This window comes from Caretta caretta, chromosome 14 (genome assembly GCF_965140235.1).
Source record: "Caretta caretta isolate rCarCar2 chromosome 14, rCarCar1.hap1, whole genome shotgun sequence".
NCBI classification, from domain to species: Eukaryota; Metazoa; Chordata; order Testudines; family Cheloniidae; genus Caretta; species Caretta caretta.
In genome coordinates, this window is record NC_134219.1 from 10,406,254 (window position 1) to 10,423,365 (window position 17,112).

General features: G+C 43.6%; 1 protein-coding gene and 1 long non-coding RNA gene across 5 annotated transcripts in view; one reads left to right on the plus strand and one right to left on the minus strand.

Annotated features, from left to right (window-relative positions):
- The window catches only part of ANKFN1 (ankyrin repeat and fibronectin type III domain containing 1), a 302,026-nt gene that overhangs the window by 6,903 nt on the left and 278,011 nt on the right, over positions 1–17,112 (minus strand). For all 4 annotated transcript variants that reach the window (XM_048818066.2, XM_075119245.1, XM_075119244.1 and 1 more), the window contains 4 exons: positions 14,839–14,989; positions 11,400–11,568; positions 6,530–6,696; positions 465–684 (listed from right to left, as the gene is read on the minus strand). In XM_048818066.2, coding sequence (XP_048674023.1) covers positions 465–684; positions 6,530–6,696; positions 11,400–11,568; positions 14,839–14,989 — 707 coding nt within the window. The remainder of the gene's footprint in view (positions 1–464; positions 685–6,529; positions 6,697–11,399; positions 11,569–14,838; positions 14,990–17,112) is intronic.
- Positions 646–17,025, plus strand: LOC142069030 (uncharacterized). The gene is made up of 3 exons (XR_012664891.1): positions 646–757; positions 2,675–2,796; positions 15,181–17,025. It is a non-coding gene; the product is annotated as an uncharacterized LOC142069030 (long non-coding RNA).

A 17,112-nucleotide genomic window follows, 5' to 3' on the forward strand; every position in this document is an offset into this window, starting at 1 on the left:
TGTGGGGAGGGAAGGGGGGTGGTGTGAAAAAAGAGACTGAGGTGGGCAGGAAGAAGGAGAAGACTGGGTACCATTGATGGTGAGGGGAAGGGAGAACTGCAGGGAATGATACTGCGGTGACTGGGGAGACTGAGCTAATAGATGGTTTTTCCATCTGCAATTTCTATAATTCTGAGATTATACTGAGAGTGAACATTCAAGAAAAAAACACTGAAAGTAGGTATTGGAAGGCACTGTAATTTGATACCTCTTTCCCCCAATCTATGATTATCCTACCCAGCCTGTCAGCTTAAATAATAAATAATAACACTAAAAATAAAAAAATAAAACGGAATAATTGTTAAAATACCTCAACAGGCATGGAAAAAATACCACAGACTAGCTCCCGATGCAAATAGGAGATCAAAGGGCCGTCTTGATTTTCTACTCAGTTTCACCCAGGGGAAAAAAAATCCCTCTCTTACCACTCAGGGCTTTTCTCCTCTGGCTTCTGGCCTCTGGTGAGGGTGGTGGTGATGGAAGACAATCTAGATGGGAGGATGTTGAATTTATTTTCTTCTGATTCTGCTCTTCTGACAGGTCCACAAGCTTTGTTATGAGCAAGCCAGCCACCGGCTGTTTGTACCTGGCATACTGCAGTGCCTCTGTGATCCATCTCATTTCACGCCAGATCTCGTCGATTTGCTTTGGAAGAAAGGAAAAAAAAAAAAGAGAACAAACAAAAACAGTGAAAATTTTTAATCACTCAGTGCTGAAGGTATTGATTTTGGTTTTCTTTAAAAAATATACAGAAATTGCCAGTTCTTTTTACATATTTTTATTTTTTCATTTAATTTTTACAAAAAGATGTATAGAACCAGGGTATAAATCTACATAGCACCATTGACAGAGCATAGAGAGATGGGCCCAAGCAAGGGAATTCAAATCCAGACCAGCTTTGAGGGGTTTGGGTTCATGTTCAGGTTCAGGCCCATGCATAGGCTGCCTCAAGGATGACCATTCTGTTTCATGGCAACTCTCAAGGTTTTGCAAGTTTGGTTTGGTTTTGCATTGGAATGAAAACAAGACTCTGGAACATTTTTAGGAAAACAAGAATTGTGTCAAAATGTCCATCTTTGGATCAAAACCTGAGCTTTTTGATTCGGGAAGCAGGCATGTGTGAGCGTGGCCTGGTGGCTACGGCACAGACTGGGATATATGAGACCCAACTTAAGTCCCTGCTGAGCCTGATTCAGAGCAGACTTGTTCATTCCAGAGCATTCTGAATCAGATAGAGCAGGGACTTTAACATGAGTCTCCTACATCCGAGGCCAGTGTCCTAACCAGCAACCTACAGTCTCTCTCTCTCTCACCCCTTCCCCTAAATCAATATATATTGGGGGAGGGCGGAGTCAAGGCTCTGCACAATCTCCACCCGTCTGTATCGCAGGGGAGTAGTGGCTTCATGGGGATCTCCACCTACGCTGTGACCTGCAATGTGGGTAGCTCTTGCAGGGGAACAAGTTGGCACATTGGGCAAGTGACAATCCTGCCTTCTTTTCAGTGTTGTAGCTGTGTCGGTCCCAGGATATTAGAGAGACAAAGTGGGGAGGTAATACTTTTTATTGGACCAATTTCTGTTGGGGAGAGAGACCAGCTTTCAAGCTACCCAGAGCTCTGCTTCAGGTCTTGGCGATTCCCAATAAAAGGTATTACCTTACCCACCGTATCTCTCTAAGCTTGCCCTTAACATGGAAAGCCAAATTCCCTCTGGCTTTCCCCATTCTCAAGAACTCCAATAGGGCTCCACAGTATTCAAGCCAGCACAGAATCTGGCCTCTGCTGTTATCTTTATTGATATTACATTTATGCCCAGAGTCCCTAATCCATCCAGACCATGGCTCCATTGTGCTAGGCACTGTATATATATATATATATATATATATATATATATATGGAGACATGATTGCTCCCTGAGGAACATCAACAAGCAGGTGTGACAAATACTCTGCAGGGTTAGGGGGAAGGGAACCAGGAGAACAGATTTTTAAAGAACAACATGATGGTGTAGACTAGCCACCTGCGTAACTGGATGGATTTTTTTTAAAGATATAAATAAATTATAAATATTAATAACAATAATAAATCCCGATGGCCATCTGTCTAGCCATTAGCAACTGGCAGTTTCCTGTAGGTAGAGCCTACAGATGCACAGATACAAAAATTTGGATCCGTCTCTGATCCACGATAATTAACTTGTATCTGACTCACGAGCTGCACTCTACCTTTTATATGTATCCACATCTGCATCCACACCCACACAAGCACCTTATCTCACTGTTAGAGCCCTGCGTGGATACAAAAATTTGGATCTGCATCTGATCCCCGATCCGCAAAGATGGTAAACAATGCAACCGCATCTGCAGATGTGGATTTCCACAGATATAAAGTAGTTATCCGCAGATTTGCAGGGCTCTACCTGTAAGAATCACAGTGGATGTTCAGAAGAAAACTGAAGAGTAGGGCAGGATGTTGGCTTTTCAGCTCCTACTCAAGTCAATGGGAACTCCCTGGGTGCCTTCAAAGGTTAAATTTGGCCTTTTAACTCACATGATGATTACAAAAAGTTGTGACATTTCACCAAAAATCCCTGGAGATCCTGTGCTCACATGGGAATTTTTTTTGCTCCCTGTAGAACTTTTAAAGCACAGAGGGCGGAATCCAAAGCCCACGGAAGTCAAAGGAAAGAGCTCATTGACTCAGGTCTGTGATCAGTAATGTTCCTCATCAGAGCTGGCAAACAGAGTGAAGTGACAGGTTTGTAAGTTAGATTCCTCCTTTAACAAGAGTGGATCTGCTTCAGTGCTAAGCTGCCCCAGTGTAATATCGGGGATGGGGGAGAACTCTACAGAAATCAATGGAGTTCTGCTGGTGAAAATTAAAATCAAGCCTGCGGTTTCATAAACTCTTGGCGAGAATTTAGTGCACGTGAAACGTGACAGGCTGGAGAATGAAGGCCTCCTTCATCTGTTTACCACACAGGCACAACACATACGATAGCCCTTTGACCTTCTCTATCAACTGGGCCAAAGGGCCTCAAAACTGGCCTGAAGGGATCACCTGTAGGGCTAGATGAGGTGCAATTCAGTTTCCTTACCCATCAGTTGAGTTAGGTGACAAGGGGCTAATTATTGTGGTGACAATGTTAACGAAGGCCACAGCTGTAGGCTGAGAACTGGACAGAATCCACTAACATATTTCATCATGGCCACTGGTCAGATGTTAGATTTTATTTATTTTTTTAGTTTGGTTTCAATAAAAGAAAATGCCCCTCTCAAAACCTCTAGCACACTGGTTCATTACGCATAGAGGGAAAGCATCTGCACTGGATCAATACCCCGAAAGCCCCCGCCTTCTCCCTGGAAGCCTTTCTAGTTCGCATCCATTTCATTAATACTAATGGGATCTGTGCCAGAGTTCCATGCCCTGAACTCCTCTTGAGGCAATGGGAGGCGTGTGGATAAATCGATAGCAGGATGTGACTTTAAGTGTCTGCACAGAGAGGAAAACGGGCACCTGTTAAAGTGAAGAATGTCTTTTGATAGTGAAACTGAGTGGTTATTTTTAATCGATGTAAGTGCTTTGACGACGGAATGGATGCTGCTGCAGCCATTTGAAGGGATGTAGCCGTGGGTGCAAGCTCCCTGTGATGCAGGTCCCTTTCCAGAGCTTCCTGTGGGCTGCCACATCTCTTCCAGTGCAGGCTGCTTCACATAAAGCATGACTGAGTCCTAAGGGATAGCATTAAAGCTGCTTAAATGGAGATGCCTTGAAGCCAAAGTAGCTAACTTTCTGCAGTGATGGCAAGAGCAATGGGAGAGTTGGTCAGTGAAAGGGTGTGAGTGATAAAATAATATAACTTGTGCTGAATTGGGAGTCGGTGAGTGTGCATAAGAGAGTGGTACCTTCCGTGCCGGGAGTGTGGAATGGGGCTTCAGTGGGGGAATCAATTAATAGGAGGCTGCAAATGAAGATTGCATAGGGCTTTCAATTCAACGCATCCTCTCTTTTGGTTGCCCTTCTTGCTTAACCTCCAATTCTGCCCCGTTGTTGTGTAAGTGGCACACTCAGTGCCATAGCAGTGCAAATTGCACCCATCCGGCATGATTCTCCATTGCCCTGCCCCTTCTGCCATCATCTCCACCAACACAAAGTGAGGGCACAGAGGATTTTGCCGATGCTTGGCATTGGTGCAAGTGGCTGCACAAGGCACCGGGCAATGGAGAATTAGGCCCATTATGTCACTTGCATCACTTTTTATGGCACCCCAGAATTCTACTCTGAGCCCTTTGTGCCAGGCCCATTCTCTTACACCAAATCAGGATTGTTTCCCAAGTTGCAGAGAAGCAGCAAGCAGTACATACAATAAGAATCAAGGGCATATTCTGGCTCCGCTGAAGTCAATGATTGTTTTGCGACTGACTTCAATGGGACTGGGATGTTCACCCCCAGGTTAATGAGAAGTGGTTCAGAGCGTCTTCAGAAGTGGAGCTTTTCACCTATTTTACTGCAAACTGTAAAGAAATAAAGGGACTTGACAACATAATTCCATCTCATTTCAAGGTCTCAGTGTAACTCCAAGAGGTCGATGTGATTGGCCAATCAGCTAGCATGCGCCTCGCCCATTTGGCTTAGAGAAATCTAGATTTCCATTCCATAACTCATCCCCTAGCTGCATGCAGGAGAGATAATATTTTCACTAAAATGTAAAGCCAATCAGTTTTCTCCCCAATACCATTACAAGGTGTCTCCTGGGATACCTGGCCAGTCACATTTAATGAGCTAGGCTTCTTATACAGTTTAAGAGTATTTGAAGCATTACAGTATATAAATTATAACTTAATTGCAATTTCAGCTTAATTGCTGGAGAATATGCCTACACATTTCTTTTCTTACTACCATGCTGGTTTAGACTCCGAGTACCTTATCTGCTATTTTTTCTTTTTCTTTTTGGCTGCCTTCTGACTCCTTTTCAGAGCTGCATTTATATAGACTCCTTTGCTCTTTACAATGTTTGGTTTGTGTAGTAACTTCAACACTGTCTTAGATCTGGGATCACACAAATGCTCTTGTGGTTTTGTGGTTGCCACTGAAGATTGCAGTATGTGGTGGGCTGAGATATTTTCGCCAATAGGTGGAATACAGCTGGTTTTCATTTGAGAGGAAAACTGACAAGGCTAATACGTTTTCACAATAATTCAGTACAAAACATGGGGGTTTAAAGTACTCTCCTAAGTTTTCTTCAGAATATATATGTGAACTGAGACACCCTAGAGCAGCAGGGACAGTTGCTGCATCTACAGCTCTCCCTGCAATTTTATACACACACAGTGGCCTCTTTGGAGATGCTTTGGAACTTAGTTTTACTGCACATGGGGTGGCATGTCCCACTTCGCTGCCACTTGACAACTGCTTCTCCCCCTGCCGCACACAGATCCCTTCCCACTCCCATGCTCAGAAGAGCCAAATTGGTCCTAATGCTTGAGACCTGCTGGGTTTCCTGGGTGAATTTCACCCTTCATGCAAAATACATACATTCCCCCAGCAACCCAAGAAGGTTTCATGCACTAGGACCAATTTGGCTCTGCTGAGTGTGAGAGTGTGGAGGGACTTGGGGAGAAAGCAGTTTTAAAGTGGGAGCACAGTGAGATATGCCACCATGTGTGAAGTAACACTAAGCTCCAAGGCAGCTCCAAAGAGGCTACTGCAAAGGTGGATTTGACTGCACGACAAAGATCAGCACAGTCATGGTTATCTGGTCCATAATTATGTAGTTTTAAGTGGCCACCAATCTCTACAGAGGGGGTGAACAGTTGTGTCGGCCCATATTCCAACTGGAGAAGGCTTGAGTTGCAGGAGAGTAAGGGCTGTACAGCTGATTTGTGTCCTGTCCTGTAGATGGACTGCATCCATAAATGCTTTGTGGAAGAGTCATAAGTTTCAACCAGGGAGTATTAGTTACCAAAATAGTTTGCAAGAGTCACCCTGGTGTAAAGGCCCCCTAGCACACAGATAACCCGCCTCTGCCTGGTTCTTTGTGTTGTCACTGGATCACATTGTCTTCAGATCATTTTTATTGACAATGATCTATTCCTATAGCATGTGCCCTTGAAACAACTTTCATTTTTTTTCTTTGCAACCTGCCAATGAGAAAAAAATGTATGTCCTGTATAAGAGAGAAGCTATGAGCCAGACTAATGCCCTGTGCTTGGCATTGGCTTCCCTCACATGGAGGGAGTCAGTTCTATAACCAAAACTGAGACACTTCTTTACAACATTCTAGTGTAATTGTCATTTGATTTTATCCATTACAAAAATCTCTTTTATAAAAACAACCATTGGAGAAATTGTGCTCTGGGTTTGGAATTTCATAAAAAATAAAATGTTGACACCACTAGTCTTTTTACGATGTCTACAAATAATTCTACTTTTAGATTCCAAATTATAGACCTTAAAAATCTCTTTGGTCTACTCAGACACAGACTGTTACCTGTATATAGTCTAAAACTTGCTGGTGTCTTTGTTTGGCAGCAGCAACTTCCCTGTCTGAAATTGCTTCCCTTAGGGACTGCTGGGTTTTCAGAGAGTCCAGCTCTATGACAGCAGAAAGGTGGCAATACAGACTAATAAATTTCTCCTTGTAACAGCAAAAATGAACTGTGAAAATGACAGAGAAAAAAATAATTAGTATTACATTCTGCTCCTGAAATCCTTACCTTCTTGAACACAAATTTTAGTAAGACAGTTATTGAAATTCCTGATGGAACACGTTGAACCAGAAATAAATAATAAAGACCGGATTCTCCTCTCACTTGATGTCTGGGTTTCAAGGATGTTTATTCTGGTGAAACTGATTTTGAGCCCTGCCTGGCCTGCTGTTTTTGCCAGGTTGTCTACCTTTGTAGCTTTCCAGAGGTGTCACTTAATAGCGTGATATCATCAGGAAAGTCTAGGTCTTCCAGGCATTTGCCATGTACCCAGGCTATACCATTGTCTGTTTGGCTAACACGCTTCATTATCCAGCCTACGGCTATGCCAAACAACAGTGGAGATAAAATGCAGCCCTATTTTACACTAGTGTCCACAAAGAACTGCTCAATAATCAGAAATCAGGGCCTGCAGCACAGCCAGACTCTGGGCAACCTAATGAATTTGGCGACACCACCTGATGGGTTGGAAGAGTCAGCAAACCTGCTATTAGGCCTAGCAGCAGCAACAGTTAGGTGGCTGCTCAAAGCATTTGCCCACAGCTGCGACAGCTCCTGCCTTGCCTCACTCCAGGTAACTCAGCCTTGACCCGCAGCTCTGATTTCTGTCTTTGGCTCTGGCACCTGGCCTATGACACCTGACTCCTGCTCTAACCATTGAACATGACCGCCCACATCCCGATCACTGACAGTTATTCACCCTTGCAGAGAACTTCATGTCTCTGTACGTGGCCTTGATGATGCTGATGACTTTAACTTTAGTCCTTCCCACAATTCTCCTCTTCTGCCCAAAAAGGACAGACAAATTCACCCACAGTTTACTGAGAGAGAATTCGGAGAGCTTACTGCAGTGCAAAGAACCATGGGATATGTCCCCACAAGTCCTACTGCCATACAGGAGAACCAGTGTGGACACAGCAGCTTGAGCAGGCCTGCTCTCACTCAAGCAAGGCTAACTTGAGGGCAATAATTAAAGTGTTGATCACTGCAGTAACATACCCTGTATTTCAGAAAATGCCCCAATTTGGGCAGAACAATTATGCTTTTCGGGGTCTTTCCTCACAGTCCATCCCCTGAAAATTCAGGCATAGGGAGAAAGAAGGAAACCCAGAATACAACCTCTTGCTTACTGGGGACCTGGTACTGTCCCTACAACTTATCAGAGGACTTCAAGTTTCCTTTGTACTTTACTAACCTCAGTCGTATAGTACATATCTTGGTATGGTAGTGAGGTACTTTTTGTCTTGTTATGGAATGGTTTGTTAACCATTTGGCAGGGGACTTAGAGATGGGGTAGTTGTGCCTGTGTTCCAATCAAAAATAGAGAAATATATTTTTCTCTCTTTTGCACGCCACATGACAGAACAAATATAGGAAATCAAGCTACAACAATTTTGTTTGTAGAATAATAGAGGTCTAATCTGAACCCAAGAACCCCAGAAAATGGAGAGTCAAAGACAGAATTCTTTGCTCTGCTTTCTCCCCTCATTGTCTCTAGATATTGCCAAGATCTAGTCTGAACAGTGTGTGGTCTTACAGCATATATGCCATATGTGCTGCACTCTTGAGTGAATTACAGCCGTGGTTTCAGCTTCAGTGCTGAAGTTCCTAGCCTTTGTGGTTTTAAGGCAGAGCCTTTAATGTTACTTTAACAAATGTTACTTCAACATAGTCTTTTGTGGTTTTGCAATTATATATTTGGTAGCCACCAGCTAATGGGGAATGGAAGCTTCTAATATTTTCGATGTGAAACACAGCCATTTGATAGAATATTGGGGAGACGTATGTAATAAATCAGAGAGAACGTATCATCGGCTTTCGGCCATAGGATTGGTTACTTTTTTATTTAAAGAGTAAAATTTAGCCTTCATTGTTGTTCTCTCCACTATATTACACATTCTTATCACCGGAGCCTCGCTGGGCAGCGAGGAGTGGGCCCAGAACGCCGTAGGAGTGATCACCATTTCCCTACTGCATGCAGCAAGCTGTCGCAGCTACACTGCCTCACCCTGGTCTATGACTAATCTATGGAGTGCACAAGAGGCAAGACTCATTCCTGCCTAGGACCTATGCATCACACAGTGAGGTTTCAGTGGTGCACAGGCCCTCTGCCCAGGAGGGAATTTCAGCCAATGTGAATGCACTTAAGCAAATCGAGTTAATTTCTCCCCTCTCACATGGGCAACATGGTCTGTACCCAGAGCCTGACTGTAGATCCTGAGTTACCCTCTCCTTACCTGTCTGATCTATTATTTTACCACCACACTGTCTCCAATGGAATTTTAGAATACTGCCTAGGAAATAACACAGCTGTACATCCTCCTGGGAAAGAACACAGCTCCACCCTAGTCAAAACAGCGGTGAGCTGGCCGCTCTGCATCTGAATTGACTCAGCTTTAGCAAGGGCAGAAATGAATCCACGAGGAAGAATGGTCCAGGGGTTAGAGCCCTAGCCTAGCACTGGGGAGACTGCCTGTGTGACCCCAGGCAAGGTAATTAACCTATCTTGGCCTCGGTTTCCATCTGCAAAATGGGGATAAAATTTCTTGCCTGGTGAGGATAAATATATTAAAGATTGTGAGGTGCTGGGATAAGAACCCAAAATAGATTTAATTGGGGATTCAACTGAGTGACAGAGGATAACACACCTGTGACTTGAATGCTTGATTTCTCTATTTCTGAATCACAAGAAGCATAAAGTGTAATCTCAGTACATCCTGCTTCCTTATATTTCAATCGGCTGCATTCTCACATTCCTTGCCTTCTGCTGCATTGTTACAAGACCCTCGTCTGTACAGGACTAGACTCAAAAGCGCGACCCTATTCACATCCACTATATATTTGAATGAAAACAGAGAAATTGAAACTGGGCTATTTGTTTCATGACTATATTCTATCTTGCAGCTAACAGCGGGTTCATAAATCTCTACTTTCAAGCTTGCCAATGTGTGGCCCAAACCACTGAGACATGGGACAATGACCAAAATGCAGAACATGTGTGCTTTGTTGTGTGTTGCACCCTAAGCAACATTCATGTTTTTTGATGTATAAATTTTCACCACTAAATCAGCTTTGTGGCCTGGTAGAGGTTCAGTGAGGGGAAGGAGGCCTGTTACAGAGTGAAATCTGGTTTACCTGACTCACCCAGGGCGAAAACATCCTTCAAAACAATTTTATATTTAAAAGTGGGTCTCTGTTTCTGGTCCAAACATGCTACAACATTCAGGTGTTCCAACATTTGGAACCAGTGTTCTTATCCTGGCTCCTGGGAGGTTTGGAGAGAGAGTCCCTGCCTGGGTTTCTTATGGGATACCAGGTTGAGGAAGGACTATGGAGGAAGGGGAGGTCTCTGTCCAGTTACCCCCAAAACAGACCATTCTTCAGGCATAGCTCTTCCTGTATCTGGTGTCCCAGGAGACACCCGGGCAGGGATTCCCTTTTCCTAACCTCCCATAGCCTCCTGCTATCCAGTTCCTTCTTCCCGATCACACTCAGTTCATGCTACCTCCCCACCTGCCCATACGCAATTCCTAATGCAGCCCCCCCTTCCCAATTAATACGAGCTCCCCTCTCCCCCTGCACACACAACGGATGTAGCCCCCCCTTGATCAGTGAATGCAGCCTGAGAGACACACAATTACTGCAGCCCTTCTACCCCCACCACGAATGCATTTTCCTGCCCTTCCCTATCTTGGGGTGACAGCTTTTGCTGGGGTTCAGGGACTGCCCATTGCTGCCCCTCTCTTGCCTTCCCCTCCAAGGTGACTGAGCGGAAGGGGAGAAGGAGGAAACAGAAAGAGGCCAGGAGTGTGGGGCTGGGTTTTCCCCCGTGTCTCTCCTCCAGCAAATATGTCAGGCTCAGTAGCTGCCTCTCTTATCCCCTCTCTGAAACCTACTGTGAGATCCTCTGGGCTGCTCCCCTCCGCTCCATGGAGGGAACTGAGAGAAAGGGGTGTCAGGAGCATCTTTTCCTTCGCCATCAGTCAGCCAGGAGATCCCGCTCTATGGAATGCCACCCCAGCATGCACTGCAGTGGGACAGGGAGGTCGAAGTGGCTGTGATGCAGGATTCTTCCTCGCCTCACCATGGGGATTTTGCTGCATCCCTGTACTAGCACTGGGCCCTTTGGTATTTCAGGATGAAAAGCAAAGAGATGGGCCTGATGTGTGAACATCCTTAAAGCGCCGGGGTCTCAGGCCCTGAGTAGGATCCTCTATAGCAAAAGCTGCAATAATTCTGCACTATAAAACTGCAAGATCTGTCCATTGACCTACTTCTTCTCCACGATGATGCCAACCTCACTTCAGAATAAAGACATTTTTGTGGCTGCTCTCAGAATATCAGGCTTGGCATCTTATGAGCAGTATAACCCCCCACCCCCGCATCCTCCTCCTCCATAATAGACTAGGGCTTATGCTTGATAACTGTGGGCTTTTGCTCTATGCTTTGCATTTCAATAATGATGGCTATAGTATATACTCCAGCCGCTATGCTCCTTCTATAACTTGTACACAGTTATAGGTAGTGTTGTTGCCAAAGCCATCATGTGATTTATTGACTCTCCACTGGGACAAGGGGGAAAACAGATACAACTTTGTGATTTTATTATAAGGAGTCTAGGTTAATATTTCTAGGTGAAGCAAGCTACTATACCGAGTTCAAACATCTGAAGAGGGAGGTTAAGAAATCCTGAATGTGGGGTGTAAGGATTATTCTGTCCTGGGGCAGTGCAGACATCGTCTGAGGCGGGGAGCAGGAGAAGAAAGGAGACATTGTGACCCAGTTCCAACACCTCCTGTGTATACAGACGGAAGTGCTTAGCCTGCAGAGGGACACGCGCGGGGAAAGAAGTGGGAGAGAGTTACAACATGGCACTTATATAAACAACACCCCAAATGGTATAAAACATTAAAGCAAACGTGCACAACATCAAGCTTGGAATTTTTATAAAACATAAATATTAGGGGGACTTAAACTCGGGTTAATGTCGCTACATAAAATCAGGCTTTAAAGCTGTAATGTTCCACATTAAAAAAAAAACCCCACACAAACAACCCCCCTGAAAACAACATTTATGTTTCTTATTAGGCAGAAAATGATCACATGCCCTATGCTTTTCAAGATTATGATTGCATAATTATGTGAAAACATGAAAATGGATTCAATTAAAAGCCTTTAAGATTCAATTTAGGTCTGGTTAAGAGAAATATGCGAACCCCCCTTCCCCCAACACAGGACTGAAAAGATTTAGCAAGTGCTGCATGAAGGGAAACCGGCACAAATAGTAGTTGGATGAAGGCTGTTGTGTAGCTGCCGTGGAAAACACTGTCTTTGTGTTCTGTATTTGTATGGTGCAGGCTACAAGGGAATCCTGGGCCATGATTGGGTCTCCTAGGTGCTACTACAATACAAATAATAAATAACAACACTTATATACCGTTGTTGAATCCAAAATTAAATTCCTTAATCCACAATTAAGGACCTGATTCAGCCAAGCATTTAAACACATGCTGTAAGGATGTGTTTAAGTGCTTCATTGATTGGAGATGGAGCTCAGCATGTGCTGAAGTGCGTAGGAACAAATTGAATTCTGACTTACACTCTGCCCAGTCCCCACTGACTTCAGTAGAACTCCATTAGTTTTTTAAAAAGTGAATAATTTGGCATGAGCACTCCAAGTCTGCCTGGGGACCCGGTAGCATGGAGCCCCGTATAGGATTCTGAAATGGGAGGAAGTGGCCGCAAATCTGCAGCATGAGGCACGGGTCACTTGCAGGTTTAAACTAGTGTAAATGGTGAATTTGCTGTAACTTGAAGGCTTTAAACTATGATTTGAGGCCTTCAGTAACTCAGCCAGAGGTTAGGGTCTATTACAGGAGTGGGTAGGTGAGGTTCTGTGGCTTGCAATGTGCAGGAGGTGAGACTAGTTGATCATGATGGTCCCTTCTGACCTTAAAGTTTATGAGAAAGTCTTAATTTTGGATATACTTAGGTCTTATTTGGATTTTGCATTGGCACAGGGTCTGTGTGGGGGCCTAAACCCAGCCCTTCAGTATTAATAAAAAAGTTTCATTGAAAAGTTGGACTAGATTTCCATTTACACTAAGGCCACTTTACACCTCTCTGAAGTGTAAACAGCCTTTAAAGCGAGTATACCAATAATGACAGGTTTCAGAGTAACAGCCAGGTTAGTCTGTATTAGCAAAAAGAAAAGGAGGACGCGTGGCACCTTAGAGACTAACCAATTTATTTGAGCATAAGCTTTCGTGAGCTACAGCTCACTTCATCGGATGCATTCAGTGGAAAATACAGTGAGGAGATTTATATACACACAGAACATGAAAAAATGGGTGTTATCATACACACACTGTAAGGAGAGTGATCACTTAAGTGTGTATGATAACACCCATTTTTTCATGTTCTGTGTGTATATAAATCTCCTCACTGTATTTTCCACTGAATGCATCCGATGAAGTGAGCTGTAGCTCACGAAAGCTCATGCTCAAATAAATTGGTTAGTCTCTAAGGTGCCACTAGTACTCCTTTTCTTTATACCAATAATATAGTTCCACTGTAAGGCCTCTTTTACATTGCTAGAGCAGGTAAAGTGACCTTCCTGCACATAAGAATTAGGCTCACGGTTTTTAATTTTTTTCTTCCATCACAGCCACATCTTGGCTTCTCTCTTAATCTTTTCTATCCTTTCTCCAGCAACTTCTTTACCTGTTCAGATTTGCTTTATTCTTCAGTTTGCCATACAGCCAGATTCTGATACCCTCACTCACCATGCATTGTATATTGCTATACAAGTAGCCTCACTAAAGTCAGGGCGAATACTTGTGTGAGCAACTGCGCACAAGTGTAAGTAAAGGGTAGGCAATCTGGTCCATAGTGACTGGGCATCTGCTGCTATTTTGGCCAACTCACCAGGGACTGAATCGGGGACCTAAAAGAACGAGCAGCTATAGCCTAAGTTAAAGATCCAGAGTCCCTTGCAGGGGCTGTAACAGACCCATATCTTCCATGGCTTGGGCACAGAGGTGGACTGGTAGCGACCACTTACCAGTGGCTTACAATTGGATAAGTGTCTTTTGTTGTATAACCACAGTAAGTTCCTACTTCATGCAGCGTTGTGTGAGTGAAAAATAAATGATAAACACACTATAGGCTTGCTTAATGGCCGATGTGAAATACATTTGTGTTGGGACTTAGTTCAGTTCCAACTAGACAGGTCTCCACTACTACGGCTGGCCCTAATGGGCATTTTTAATGGCAGCATCAGCAGAGGCCAAGGATTGAATGGGCTATGGAGGCTCACCTATGCTCTCACCTCAACGGGCGATATCTCAGTTGACACACTGTGTGAAATCCTGGCCCCAGGGAAGTCAATGGGAGTTTTGCCATTCACTTCAGTGGAGCCAGGATTTCATCCACTGTTTAGGGAAGCTTGCACTGCTCCTGCCTATATTATCCCTATTCAGTGGGTGGAGGATTTCAGTCTCCAGGGCAGTGAGTCTGGAAGACTGGAGCTACATTTTCAGAAGCACCAAATTTCCATTGGATGTAAAAGAATTTAAACTCAATAGTACATGTTGGGCCAAACTTTCAGCTGGCCTTCTTATAAGTGCTTACAATAGCTGCAGGTGCAGCCACAGGAATTTGCAAATTCTCCATGGCCATAGGCAAATACATATTTGCCCTTGCAAGTAGGATAAAGGGACACCTTACTGCTTGATGTGTGTGCAAAAGTGCCTGTCTGCTCATGCATGCAGTTGCACAAATACAAAGGCATGTGCCTGCAAATGCAAATGAGGAAGACTACTGAAAAACTGGCCCTGTTGATTGAGTGTTTTAGTCCCATATATTCATATACTCCAGGAAAGCATGCTATCCTAAAGGTGATTTTTACCAGATGATATTCCCAATACACTTAAAATAACCCTAGTTAAATAAACTCTTTCTGATTGCTTTGCTTTTGCAACTCTAACATGTAATCACTAGTAGAACTATATACAGTTTTTAGATTTCATTCATGTTCCCAAGAATCAGTTGAAAAAAAAATAAAGGTGATAAATGTCACAAAGCACAATACCTGTCGCAGAGGTAGATTGATCTGTTTGAGGAGAGCTTTCACTGCCATCTGGAGCTCACAGAAGAACAACTGAGTAGGGCAGTCTGAAGCATGATCCACACTTTCCACCGATTCCAAGCCAGAAAGCATTTGGAGCCATTCCCACTCATTTCTGTATGTTGAGTCGAGTTAAAATTAGAAATATAACAAAAGTTCAGTGCACAAGGAAGAATTTACAGTATGTGCATTTGGGATCTGTTGAGGGTTTAATCCTAAAATAGTCAAATGTTCTAAAATGATGCAGTCCTGCTTGTTTGTGGTTAAAAAACCAACCTAAAAAAGTTTTCTGTTTAATTTTTCTAGCACGTGTACATCAAGCTGACCCATTCCTTGCTAACATCTGAAAATCGACTGCCTTTGAAATATTTCAGCAAGATTTTTTCTTGGAGAAGAACTCCATTCCATGTCCTTTAAAACATACGTTGGTCTACAGCTGCTTTTACTGGCGAGTTCAATGTCTGATCAGCTGCAGACATCTCCTATACTGAATGCAGCCAATGAACTGGATTCAGCTCTAGAGCAGATGAGCATAGGAATGGCACTACTGGATCAAACCCATAGTCCATCTAGTCCAGTATCCTATCTCTAACAGCGTCCAGCATTGGATGCTTCAGAAGAAGGTGCAAGAAACCCCACAATAGGCAGGCATGGGGCAATCTGCCCCATATGAAGGTCTGAACCTAATTCCTAATAGTAGAGATTGTTTTAAACCCTGAGACGTGAGGTTTTGCATCCCTTCCAAAACTGTTATTAAGAGATCCAAGAAAACACCAACCAGCAGCTCATCTTCACAAGAATCAGAAAGAAGCACTGGATATATTTGGTACATGTACCCTGGATGCCAACACCATCTCCCACATGAAGCTGACAAGTGCAAACCATCTGGTGTGAGGAAACGAGGATGCCCAAGAGATGCTTTAAGAAGAACCCTTAGAATTAGGCAGAATAGTCAAGCTCCACACCACAGAGCAGATGGAAGCAATAGCAAATGACAGAGGGGAATAGAGGATACTAGTTTTTGCCCTGTTTACCAAGGGAAGGATGTAATGTAATGTAAAACTGTTGTTAGTATTAACTATTACAATGCTGGATGGTCTTGTTATCCATATTAATGTCCAGCCCATATTTGAATCTTGCCAAGTTCTTGGCTGGTTGATGGAACCATGTGGGCTAACAAACAAACAAAACAAACAGAGGAAGAAAGAAAATGCACTGATGCACTGCCCCAGGGGTGAGGACTGTGGAGACAGAACCAGGAAGAATGTGTTGACCCAACAGAGAGCACATCCAGAGCTGACAGCATTTGAACAAATGTGTTTTTTCAATCATCATCTATTTTATCGTTTAGGGGCAGGAGGGAGTTACAAACAAGGTATCACAGATCAGAGTATATTTTAAACTGACTTAACACCCTCTTAGGCCCTGATCATTCCCCCACTGAAGGTCAATGAGGAGACTCCCATTGGATCAGGCCTTTCGGTCCAGATCCTACCATCAGAGTCATGTTGGAGGACCCAGGCAGAGCCCCAGGATTGGGGTCTTTGGGCCTGAGCCAGATCCCAGTGAAACCAATGGGATTTTCAACCAGTACGGGCTTTGGATCAGGCCCTCTGTATACCAGATAGATGGACATAAGCATGTGCACATTTGAGGTCAATAAGGAGCTCTATGATACGCAGCTTGTGCCAAACTTAGTTGACAATTATACCTGCTCAACCAACAATAGATTCAGTGGGATTATGACTGAGAGTAGAATTTAGCTCTAAATGTTAACAAGTAACGTGATAGATGGTCGATAAGGGGCATACAGTAGAATTCATAAACTAAATAAATATTATATTCCAAGGGCTCTGCAAGGTGGTGAGTGCTCTGGTCCTGAACCAGCAAAGCACTTAAGCACATGCTTATCTTTACGTGGGTGTGCAGTCCTCCTGACTTCAATGCCTCAGTGCCTAAATTTCTTGTTATCTCAGGGCCAGAGTGCTCAATGTTTTGTAGGTTGCAAACCTCTGAGTTCACTTTACTCCTCTTTATTCAATGTGATGCAATTATTGACAGTACTGTTGTGACTATCAGCATTAGTTATTAGTTATCTGCATCTTCTGTTTCTATTTATATAGTAGGTTTCAGAGTAGCAGCCATGTTAGTCTGTATCCGCAAAAAGAAAAGGAGTTTTTCCACTGAATGCATCCGATGAAGTGAGCTGTAGCTCACGAAAGCTTATGCTCAAATAAA